Here is a 12841-nt window from a genome sequence, read left to right on the forward strand (position 1 = left end):
AGGAGGACATCTATGAAGGACTGAACATGCTCAGAAGCCATGGAATTTTGAGTATCTACAGAACACAGTTGTATATTGTGGAGAGAAAAATGGGATACGTCTTGTGTGAGAATTCTTTCAGCTGCAGATGTGGTGAAAGAATAGAATGGAGTATACTGGGAAAGGACATCAGTTGCATTGGGCACCTAAACATTCTAGTCTACATTTTATTACAGATCCCAAACTGCTTCTTATGGCTCAACGTCACCTATCATTAGACTGACATGGGGAAAGAGACACATGGCTGTTTCTTGTATTATACAAAATTGCTTGCAGGATTTGTGGAGTCTATCATTAAGGGACGAAGCAGATGGTGCAAAAGGTCCACGCTGGGACCATACCACCGCTGTTCACTCCAGGACCGTGACAGCTGCACACACCTGGCTTTGATCCAGGCTGCTGCCACAGTATTTAACCAGCCATTAAAAAGGAGTGGTACTGTATTTTATTGCTCTTTTTGGGCTGGTTCCTTGCAAAAGAACCATGCCCGGGGTGGCTTCCAGCCATGTTCAGGGCATGCATCATATGAATGCTACACCCCCAATGCAGTCCAACGGCCCTTTTGGGCCTTCTGTTTGAGGCCTAAGACACCAATTTCAAAGTATATTGATTAAATATCTAGCATGTTATTTCCAAGTCGAGGATGAAGAAAGCAAATAAATATGGCTGGTCATTTCTCATGTTCACAAAACTGTCTGGAGGTAGTCATATGTGACAGTAATTTAAAATGATTTTAAATGGCTTACTATCCTATGAAAAAGATGTATGCAGTGTTTCTGGGGAACAAGAAAGTATTGAGTTTACTGTGAATACTCTGGCACAGCAGTAGTTAGAGTAATAGTGCAAAGAGATGCATTCTGTACAGCATGACAGTTCCTATTTACTTTGATGTTTCAGGATGAAAATAAAGCTGTAATGCTGAGCCATTCCCTACCTGCTGGGCTAAAAACTATGGATCCTTTGTCTCTGAGGAAAGATCAATGGCCCAGGCAAGATACTTGTAGTGTAAGAGTTCCTTCAACTTCACTGCATGCAGAGCAGGCATCTGTAATCTCTGGTGTGAAGTCAACTAAGGTCCCTGCTCAGTCTTTTTGGAACCCATCATGCCGCATTCAAGGAACTCTCAGGGAACCAGAGTTTCAACATAATGGTTGGTTTGCTCTATGTTGCATTCACATCCTTTTTAAAAATGTGAACATTTTGTTTTATACCACTTTTGTCTCTTTTTCTGGATACAAATGATAGTTCAATTTAAATTGCCCCCCCCCCACACACATTCGTGGCTTCGACTTTTGTGGATTTGATTATTTGCGGATTTGATTAATATATTCTCACTAGGAATCTCTAGATCCTCCAGCGCAACTCTGCCAGAAGTTGACCATAGAGTTGCAATGGAGGACCTGGGGATTCCTAGAGAGGTGTTCTCTCAGGTAAAAAGAATAGGGTTTTTTTATTTGCAGTTTTTCCATATTCACAGGAGTCCTTTACCCCTAACCCCAGCGAATGTGGAAAGGACCACTGTACTGGGTAATTAAAAACAAATGGTGCAAAAGTAAAACTGTTGTTTACTTTGCACCATTCTTTTTTCAATCACCCTGTATTATCTCTTTCATGCCACAATATGGCTCCACATTAACCAAAATGAAAAAAAAAAAGTCTTGCTTATACTCATGATTGAAATGACGGCAGTGACAACTGAATTTATAGCTAAACAGTTTTTCAGTAAACAACTGGTAGCATTACTTTCAGACAGTCTGATTTGAGAAAATACATAGAATATGATTATTCCTGTATTACTAATGAGATAACAGAAGGAGTTCAAATATTAGGAGACTGCTCTCTTGGTATCTATGGCCTCATACAAACAGGCCAAAATAAAGCTGCTTTGGATCACTTTGGAGGTATGCTGTTTAAATGATGCATGCGTACTAAGAGTCCGAAAGCCATGCCAAAGCCACGATCCAGTCCTAAGGACTAGAGCGCAGCTTTGGTGCAGCTTCTGGACTCTTAGTATGCATGCATCATTTAAACAGCATACCCCCAAAGTCACCCGAAGCAGCTTTATTTTGGCCTGCTGTATGGGGCCTATATTAGCTACAAATTAGTATGTTGGCTAGTCTGGTTTAAATCCAGCTGTGAGTGGCAGCTAGAATAGACTCATTGAATCAGTGGAACTTTTGTAAAATTTCTACTGATTCAATGGGTATATTCTAATTAGGATCAATAATTGGATTTAGTCCTCTGTGTATTTCTGTTGGGAGATAAAATATTTATGGACTGGTTAAATGCTTCAGGACTATGCTGTTTCTTTTAGGAAATGTTGCAAGCCCCCAAAGGAGCTGGTTGCAATTACCACTTCAGGAGAGAAACTATAATGATGAAGGTATTTATGCATTTGGTATAGTTAAAATCAAAGGTTTGCATTTATAAAATCTTACAAATGCTTAACAGAAATATATGTTTGCATGGTTATGTTCAATATCGGGTCGGCAACCTCCGGCCCGCGGGCGCCTTTCTGCCGGCCCCCAGTCCCTCCTGCCGCCGAAATCGCCGCCGATTTCGGCTGCTCCGGCTGCCATTTTGCCCTTCAAAATGGCGGCGACCATTAGGAGGCCCGATGCGGCCTCCGGAGCCCTGAAACGGGGCTCCAGCAGCAGCACCGGGCCTCTGGGAGGCCCGATGCGGCCTCTGGAGCCCTGAATCGGGGCTCCAGGAGCCGCACCGGGCCTTCAAATGGGCGCCGCCCACCTCCCTCCTGGCTCTGCCCACCTCCCTCCTGGCTCCGTCCTCCCTCCTATAAATGGAGGGGCGGGGGGGGGGAAAGGAGGAGGAGGCAGGGAGGGAGGGGAGGAGGAGAGAGAGAGAGAGGGTGGGAGGGAGAGAAGAGAGAGGGAGGGAGGGGAGGAGAGAGAGAGAGAGAGAGAGAAAGGGTGGGAGGGAGAGGAAGGAGAGGGAGGGAGGGGAGGAGAGAGAGAGAAAGGGTGGGAGGGAGAGGAAAGAGGGAGGGAGGGGAGGAGAGAGAGAGAGAAAGGGTGGGAGGGAGAGGAAAGAGAGGGAGGGACGGGAGGAGAGAGAGAGAGAAAGGGTGGGAGGGAGAAGAAAGAGGGAGGGAGGGGAGGAGAGAGAGAGAGAGAGAGGGTGCGAGGGTGGGAGTGAGAGGGAGGGAGGAAGGGAGAGAAAGAAAGTGGTTTGAGACAGTGGCATGCGTTTTTTGTTGTTTTGTGGCCTTGCCTAGTCGCTTCCATTCTTGCAAATATTGCTATTATTATTGTTGTTGTTATCCTTTGGTATTCTCTTTGCAAAATCCCCCCACATGGACTTGCTTGCTCTTTTCTGGGTTGAGACAGTGGCATGCATTTTTTGCTGTTTTGTGACCTTGCCTAGTCACTTCCATTCTTGCAAATATTGCTATTATTGTTGTTGTTGTTATCCTTTGGTATTCTCTTTGCAAAATCCCCCCACATGGGCTTGCTTGCTCTTTTCTGGGTTGAGACAGTGGCATGCATTTTTTGCTGTTTTGTGGCCTTGCCTAGTCGCTTCCATTCTTGCAAATATTGCTATTATTGTTGTTGTTGTTATCCTTTGGTATTCTCTTTGCAAAATCCCCCCACATGGACTTGCTTGCTCTTTTCTGGGTTGAGACAGTGGCATGCATTTTTTGCTGTTTTGTGGCCTTGCCTAGTCGCTTCCATTCTTGCAAATATTGCTATTATTATTATTGTTGTTATCCTTTGGTATTCTCTTTGCAAAATCCCCCCACATGGACTTGCTTGCTCTTTTCTGGGTTGAGACAGTGTGCATGCATTTTTCCTATGTTATGGCATTGCTGGCCCTAGTAGCTTCTTGCAAATATTATTATTATTATGTGGCTCCGCCCCCGGAGGGTGGAAACTCTGCCCCTGACATGTGGCTCCGCCCCAGATAGTGGAAGCTCCGCCCTAGCATGTGGCTCCACCCCAGAGGGTTGAAGCTCCACCCCTGTGTGTGGCTCCGCCCCCGGAGGGTGGAAGCTCCACCCCCCGGCTTCGGCCCCCCCAGTTGTCCGAGGGACAACAACCCGGCCCCCGGCTCAAAAAGGTTGCCTACCCCTGTTCAATATGGTACAGTGGACCCTTGTTATACGCTGGTGTTTGGTTCCAAGATCCCCCGTGTATAACAAAATCCGTGTATGCTCAAGTCCCATTAAATATAATGGCAGAGCAAAATGGTGTCCCTTATAAAAATGGAAAATCAAGGTTTGATAATTGAAATTTATACTTTTTTTTAACATTTTCAAACCGTGTATGCTTGAATCCGTGTACAGTGGATCCTTGTTATACGCTGGGGTTTGGTTCCAAGATCCCCCGTGTATAACAAAATCCGTGTATGCTCAAGTCCCATTAAATATAATGACACAGCAAAATGGTGTCCCTTATAAAAAATGGAACATCAAGGTAAATTTATACTTTTTTGGAACATTTTTAAACCGTGTATGCTTGAATCCGTGTATAAAAATTCCGTGTATAAGAAGGACTGACTGTATAACAAATCCGTGTATAAGAAGGGCTGACTGTATATGAGAAAACAGGATGTGAACAGACTGTTTATTGAGGGGGGGATGGGATGGGAGAAGGATAATAAATTTCAAATAATAATTAAAAAAGGAAGATCCAAAGTTGTTTCAGGTTTAGAAAGGACAAGAGATAATGGTCAAAGTATTAGCCCCATATGTTAATCAAGGAGAGAATGACAGTGGGAGATTGTAGAATGTCATAGCTTAGATTTAGTGTTTCTTTCCTTTAGCTGTGTTTGGACGTAAAGCTAGACCACAGATGGCCAATCTGTTGCAGATCACATGCATCCCAAAGCCATTCTCCATGTGACCTGGAGAGCTCCACTTTCATCCATCATTTTCTCCATCATTTGGGAAGTGGAGAAGAGATCACAGTGTTGGCACAGCTGTTAGCAATAAAGAAACAATAATCTTGATTAGAATTGCTGGAGAATCCATGAATGGATCTTGAACCTTACACATTCCACAACAACAGTGTAGGCAATGATGAGTGATGATTACTGATCTCTCTATCCACAAAGTCCTGAAGGCGACAATTTATTTGGGATATTTAGCAGGAGAAACAGTGATCTGGCTGAGAATTTTTGTGGCAGAAGGAGGTTTTAAATCCCCATCCCAGTGATTCCTTGTGGATGTCAGTGGATGGCAGATCCTAGCCTCACTCATCATCACCTCTTCCTGGGCTCACCCTACCCATTCATGCATCTCCCAATGAATTTTGCATGAGAATCCCTGTTCTAAACCATGCGTTTAGTATTATGTAAATACATCTGAGTGAGCCTTGGACTTGTACAGTCCTCACCTGCTCCTCTGGTGTGACTGTGAGGAGGCAGAAAGTTCCAGTTTGATTTTAGATCAACCACGGTTTAGGTAGTGCTGGAACCATTAAGCCTGGTTAATCTTAATTATAGCAATCAAGCTGTTTAAAACAGAAGCAAGAGTTTTGGAGCTATTCCTTGCAGCCACACTGGAGGGGTGGGGAGTATGCCAGCCAAAGGCTTGCTGCATCTCATTCTTTTAATATGAAACCAGCATGAACAACTTTTAGTGTTTACCATACATGTTGATATAAATGATTTCAAATCACCAATTTTTCAGAGATGCCCTTCAGTCTCATCGTACATATTGAGATGAGACATCAGTCATCATTATTAAAATATTTTAACAGCTTTTTAAAAACCTGTGCTCAGTGTTGTTAATATTATTGTTTCGTTGTTTGTTTTAATTGTATTACCCATTGTTTTATTAAATGTGTTTTGCTTTAACTCATATTGTGAGCCACTTTAAATTCTATATTGGGAGCAAGGCAGGATATTAAATAAATACATAATTTCTGTATTACTAAAGAAGGAAAGAAAATGGTTGGCAGTGGTGAAACAAGCTTCTGAGCTTTCACCTAATGATGTTGGTTTTAAATGTATATATTTCCTGTTTGAGACTTCGGTGGTGAGCCTTGGCACCTCTCAGTGCATTTCATCTCTTCCCTGCTAGTTTGTCATTTTTATTTCAAATCCTCTGCAAGTTTTTTTTTTAGTTTTTGCTGAAGTATGCCACTGGACTCCATATGTCAACAGTCTCTTGTATTCAGAATTTCCTGTAGCTCCATCTCCTCTATGTATGCTGTTGTTATATTTGCATCTTTCACAATTAAATACTATAGTGATCACTCCACATTTGCTGGGGGTTAGGGGTGAAATACCTCTGTGAATGTGGAAAAACCGCAAATAAAAAAAAGTGCTATTCTTTTTACTTGAGAAAACACCTCTCTTGGAATCTTCAGGTCCTCCAGTGCAACTCTGTAGTCAACATCTGCAGAAGTTGACCATAGAATCATGCTGGAGGACCTACAGATGTCTAGAGAAGTGTTTTCTCTTGGAATGTCTAGGTTCTCCAGCGTAACTGTATGGTCAAATTCAGGCAGAGTTGTGCAGGAGAACCTTGAGATTCCTAGTGAGAACATATTAATCAAAACTGCAAATAATCAAATCTGCAAAAATCAAAGCCGCAAATTTGGAGGTCCAGCTATATATGTAAGCTTGGTGCATTCAGAATTCAGCGGTAAAATGGCCCTTGCAGTGTGTTCTGCTATCCTAATTTTAAGTCATACCTTGGGAGCAGAAATGTTAATAATTCTTACTGTGTGCTTTCTAAAATAAAATTTCCCTTTAAATTGTTCCTAACAAGTTAAATTGTGACATTTAAATACCATACAATCCATGAAGCAACTAGAAACATGTGCCTCATGAAAATAGTGAATCCCTTGAAAAATGCTTTTTAAATTTTGACTTCAGTGTCCTTGTACTGTCCTAACGAAATTACCAATGTAGAAATTAATTACACAATCTTGTATCTCAAAGCATATTTTGGATATATTTAATAGTAATAGTGCTGCTCATGGGGTTGTTCTTTGTTATGTTTACAGATGATGACGACCGTTTGTCTCAGTTGTCTGCTCGATCTTCTGCATCTAGTTCCCTTGCATCTCAGGTTCTAGAACGAGCTCAAAGGAGAAAAGAGAACTTCTGGGGCAAAATGTGATTCTATTCTGCTGTGTTTGTACTTGGGCATTTTAATACCAATTTGTGAAAATTGTTTGCAGCTTTGTAAAAGGCTCTGATTTTAGAAATTTCTAGGTATTTAGCATTCACTTTACATTGGATAGGCTCTGGGAATGCACAGTCTTTCTTAGAATTGAACTCTACCTCACAAAGTTGTGAAAGCCATTTAATTTTTTTTTTACCTAGAACATATTTTTTCATTTCATATGCAACATGTGACAGTTTTAAAATTACATTATAGGAGAGAAATATTACCATACTCTAATGTGTTCATTTTACCTTGTATCATTGCCATGCAAGAGTAATCCAAAATCAAAATGAGTTTGGAGTTGATCTGCACCATTCATTATTTCTTTAAATACCCTGCAAAGATCCTGCAGCCTCTCTTCTTAGTAACCACTGAACTCAAAGTGATCAGACCCACTCAGGAGTTTCACCATAGCTTTCTGCATTCCTTATGTTGGAATCATTAGCATTCCTCCTTGTGATCCAGCACAGCATTGGCACTTCCTCAGATCTATCAAGATATTATATAAATATATTAAATAAGTGGCAGTTCATAGATGGACCTCACTTTGATGTCAGTTTGGTTGTTCAGCTTCCAGTAACAATAGTGTTAGTGTAACTCCCATAAATTGTCTGTGTTTTCATTATGAAATTACCATGTACATTGGCAGATGTTACTTTCATGGCCTAACACCAGCACTTTTGAGATTAACTGGGCACAAAAAGTTGTAGCATGAGGTTTGATAGACTTAGGGGCTGAACAGGCTGCCCCTTTCAGCACTGAATTGGGGATGTGGTAACTATATGCCACGACCCTGATCTGGCCTTTCCACAGCACAAAAAGGAACCACAAAAAGTGGCTCCTTTTTGTGCTGTGGAAAGGGCCTCATAGCCGCTGGTGCCATGGCTTTTTGGCACTGGATCTTCTGGACACAGCGCCAAAGGAGTGCCATAACCCTGGCCGCTGTGTTGTGGAGCGTTTGACATCATACCAGCTTGGGGTTGGATTTGGGGCTGGATTTGGGGCATATATCACATCGACGTCACGCCCCACTCTAACCTGATGTTGGCTTTCTGGCTGGTCTGTCGAGGCTCCTGGTCTACTTCCTCAAATGCTGGGAGTGACCTGATGGAAGGACCTTTATCAATTGTATAGCCCATGCATCTGAAGAAGTAGACCAAGTGTCTAAAATATACATGCTACAATGTATTTCACACAGGCCTGGAAGAGATGAGCCAAATGAAATGGCTTCTGGCCATTTTGGGGGGATTGGCATGTACATGATGTGCCTGGTGGGGCTTGTTGGCTCCTGCAGCTCTGACCCGCTTTGGGAGCAGGCCGTGCAGTCTCAGTGGCCCCAGGCTGTTCCTTCCTGCCCATCTGTTCTGTCCTGCAGTAAAGTCTAAAAAATGCTGCAACATCTTTTGCATACTGATATTCCAGACTAACATGACTGTGTTTCTGAATTGTACCATGCTGGCAACTTGTTTGTCTGCTTGGGATTTCCCTCAATGTTTATTTCAAAGTCATGCCCTGTCCTCTTCATCCATTAATGCTATAATAACAAAGCTAAAACTTAGTTCATCCAATCCCTGCCTTGAATATGTAAGGTACTTTGGTGGAAAGTAACATATGGAAAGTAACACACATACAGCCCCTGAATCTTACGTTTAATCATTCTTCATAATTTCATAGGATGGTAGGCTCTTGACAATCTAGTTTGTTGTTTTTAAATCATAGTTGTGCTTCAGTTTTGTGCATATGATCACTATTAGTTTTGTTAATAATGTCTGTACTGATGATAAAGTTAGTTTTAAATCTTTTATTTAGGTACTGTCACCATCACACACATCACTTTTTAAGACTCCAGCAATTTGAAAGGACTTAATTATAGTTGTGCAGTGACATCTGAATGTGCAGTTTTAATTTTCTTTCCCAGTTTACTAGTTCTGAACTGTTGACATTATTGTAAAAAGTACTGTAAAGCCAGAATGCCCAGAAAATTATTCTTTTTACTGATACATTATTCACAGCATTTTATTAAGCGAGTACAGTTTGTAAAGGATGCATTTTTATTAACTGTATAAAAAAGATTTGTGTAGTTTTAGTTTTGTATTTGTGTTTAAATGAAAAACAAGCTGTATTTTGGTATACAATAAATCCTTAATTGGAAATAGTCCTGTGTTTAATTTGAGGTGGGTTAATTTGCATATTTTATTCAGTGTTACTTTCGCAATTTCTGCTCAACATTCTAGTTCATACTTGAATCTCCTTTCTCCCAATATGTATTTAAACTTTTATATTTTGATACTGTATTGTAACATTCAGCAAACCTGTCTGGATGGCTAAATTCCAGTCTGCAAATTAATCCAGGAGGTGCAGGTCAGAAATTGTAGAATTTTTTAATGAGAAATTGCAAAGATCCAGTTCCTTAGGCATCTAAGCATTTTAATTCAGGAATGAAACACTGAACATATAAAACTTTTTTGGAACTGTTTAATAAAACAGAACACTGCTGAGCCATTACATCTGGTCTCTGCTGAAACTGGAAGTAAATGTTACCTCTCGAACCTGAAAAACTGTCCATGATTTTGTCCTGCACAAATTAGAAGTTTCAGTTTCAAAGTACCCATTCATTTTGTGATCTTGCAGGTCCTGTGTATGTGACATTTTACTATTTTTTTTCTTTATGTTAAGAGAGAATCTATGCTTTGACCAAAATAATTTACCTTGTGAACATGATTACAACATGGATTTATCTCAATTACAAAATTTTAAAGAGAATTTTCTTGAGATGCCATTTCATCAGCAGCAAGCGCAAGTGCCACTAATCTATACAGAGAGGTTCTTCAAAATAAATAGAAAAATGATTCAAAATATTGACTTTAGACCACTTTAGCAAATCTCTGTAGGGGGATTCGTACCAATTCTGTGTGCTATTTTGTGTTCAGTCCTTTAATGTGGATGACGATGATCAGTGATTAAAATATTTTAAAAATCCTGTGATTTTTATGTGACATAAAGTAATATTGTTTCATTTGATTTCTGTGAAATAGCCATGATGAAGCTTTGGTTTTCTTTGTGTGCATAGTACTTAAGTAATGTTACTGATAGAGCAATCCTACATATATCTAGCATGCAATGAACTCAATAGGGCTTCCTCTAAGGTAAGTCAGGAGTATAGGGCTACAGCCCCAGCCACTTTTGATGTCATTGCTTAGCAGATGCCGCATTGCAGGAAATACAGAAATGTCAGTACAACATTTAATTAAGTAGGTCATTAAATGGAGTTTTACCACATTATGAAACATGTTTTATGGTAATAATTGAAAGGGATTGTATAAAGCACAGAATTCCTACACATATACTCTGCTTTGTGTGTAATAGCAATGTGGTCAATGAATCATCCATTCTGAGACAGGTAAAAAGTAGACTACTAGCACTTACTGATCTGTTTGCTTCTCACAAATTTAAACCAATTTCTGAACATACCCTTATATTGATTCCTTATAACAGTGATGGTGAAACTTTTACAGACCGAGTGTCGAAACTGCAACCCAGACCCCACTTATTTACTGCAAAGTGCCACGTCCCTCTGGCTTTCTAGTAAGAAACTCTGACAAACTCTGTGCTAGGGCAACAGCATGTGTGCCCACAGAGAGGGCTCTGAGTGCCACTTCTGGCACACGTGCCATAGGTTTGCCATCACTGCCTTATAACATGCCATTACTTCATCAAACTCAGTATTGTCTATAGCAGCTCTTCCTAACTTGTCCTTTAGATTCCAATTAATATTGTGCTATTTGTGCAACCCGGGTATGTGGACAGGATTCTTGGAGAGGCGAGATCCACGCAAGGAGCAGATTCTTGCCCTTCCTGGCTTAGTAAATGGACCAGAGGACTGGTTGAGTTGTAAAGGGAATGATTGATATCTCTTTATGACAAGGCAGGGTTCCAGCTTGCCTGAAGGAGTTGGTTGTAAAACTTTTTTGGGGAAAAACTTCCCTGAAACCTATACTGGGCAATTATCAGCCAGTCTCCAACATCCCATTTTTGGGCAAGGTACTGGACTCTGTGTGTGTGGGGGGCTTTACAGCTCCAGCGCTTCCTGGATGCAATAGCTGATCTAGATGCATTTCAGTCAGGTTTCAGGCTGGGTTATGGGAAAGCAGCAGCTTTGATCCCTTTAGTGGATGACCTAAGCCTGAAACTGCACATGAGAATTGTGTCTCTGTTGGTTCTGCTGGATCTTGGCTTTCAGTACCACCAGCCATGTATCCTGGGTCACCTTGCTGGGTTAGGGCTGTTCTACAGTGGCTTCCTTCTTGTCTGGAGGGACACTCTCAGGGAATGGTGTTGGGAGATTCATATTCATCCCGTTGGCCATTGGCCTGTGGAGTCCCAAAGGATTCTGTTTTGTTCCCTATACTATTTAACATCTACATGAAACCATTGGGAGTTGTGGCCCAGACATCTGGGATCAGATGTCACCAGTATGCTGATGATACTTAGCTCTATTATGGCTTTCCACCTAATTCTAAAGAAGCTGTTCCTGTGATAAACCAGTGCTTGACAGATGTAACAGACTGGACAAGAGTGAACAAATTGAAGATTAATCCAGAAACAACAGGTGCTTTTGGTCAGTCTGATAGATATGGGAGTAGGGATTCAGGCTGTGTTAGAGCCTATTACAGCTGTAAGATCATCTGGAGAGGCCCTTCTCTCTGTCCCACCTCCTTTTCAGGCTTTGGTGAGAACAAGGTAAAGCTCCCAGGTTCTTGCTGGAGCTTCCAGGCTCTGGAACTCATTCCCTAAAGAGGTCAGGATGGGCCCATCTCTGCTCTCCTTCCATCTGCAACTGAATTGAATGGGATGGGGTTTTCATTATGTGCTGTACAGATTATGGATTGTATAACCCTTTAATGAATTTTAACTGTTTTAATGTTTAATATTTTAACATTATAAATTGCTTAATTACTTTTTAATTAACTTTCATATCTATACTTTCATCAAAGGTTTTGTATAGGTGGCTAGTGGTCTAGGATAATAATTATTTGAATTCCATAAATATATGGAGGATCACAGGTTCTTCACCGATGTCATAGGCCACCAGGAAGAAGAGGAGTACTAATGCTCTCTTAAGCATTTAATGAGATGCTTATGGTCACTGCCACTAACTTGACTCTTCCTGCTTCTGGTAGGACACAAAGTAAATGAACTTGAAAAGTCAGACAATTGGGGAAAACAAAAGCACTTCTTCATCATGGCAGCCAGTCCTGTTTTGAGGCACATAATTTTCTAGGGCATTAGGACAGTTGGAGTTGCCTGGGAGCTTGTCTATCAAGACTGCTTGAGTGAGCTGCTCTGTTGCTCTTACTGTCAGGAAGGTGGATGTTGAGGTGAAATTTCTTTTCCTGTAGCTTCTTTTTAACGTGTAGATTAAAGATAATTGTTTTCTAAAAGATTCTCTGATGTCTTACGAGGAAGGGCAGAATATAAAAATATAAGAGGAAGAAAATAAAAAAAGTTAGTGGTTATTGCTAAACACCTATTGCTGTTCTTTTCTGATTGTATTCTCAATACAGTTACTTACCCATTAGCTGCTATTGGAGTCATGGGTAGTTCTAACAGGGTGTGAATGGATGATAAATTTCCCTTTCCCAAATTTGTGATAATCTTTGTCTT

At 41.0% G+C, this 12841-nt stretch overlaps 1 protein-coding gene across 2 annotated transcripts in view; it reads left to right on the forward strand.

The window, feature by feature from the left end:
• SAXO6 (stabilizer of axonemal microtubules 6) overlaps positions 1 to 9288 on the forward strand; it is a 33620-nt gene extending 24332 nt beyond the window's left edge. For both annotated transcript variants that reach the window (XM_089524160.1, XM_089524161.1), the window contains 3 exons: positions 937 to 1189; positions 2354 to 2422; positions 7014 to 9288. In XM_089524160.1, coding sequence (XP_089380286.1) covers positions 937 to 1189; positions 2354 to 2422; positions 7014 to 7129 — 438 coding nt within the window. In that variant the 3' untranslated portion in view covers positions 7130 to 9288. The remainder of the gene's footprint in view (positions 1 to 936; positions 1190 to 2353; positions 2423 to 7013) is intronic.
• The last annotated feature ends 3553 nt before the right edge of the window (positions 9289 to 12841 follow it).

Source organism: Sceloporus occidentalis, unplaced genomic scaffold (genome assembly GCF_023333645.1).
Source record: "Sceloporus occidentalis isolate IW3139 unplaced genomic scaffold, rSceOcc1.0.p SCAF_5, whole genome shotgun sequence".
Taxonomy (NCBI): domain Eukaryota; kingdom Metazoa; phylum Chordata; class Lepidosauria; order Squamata; family Phrynosomatidae; genus Sceloporus; species Sceloporus occidentalis.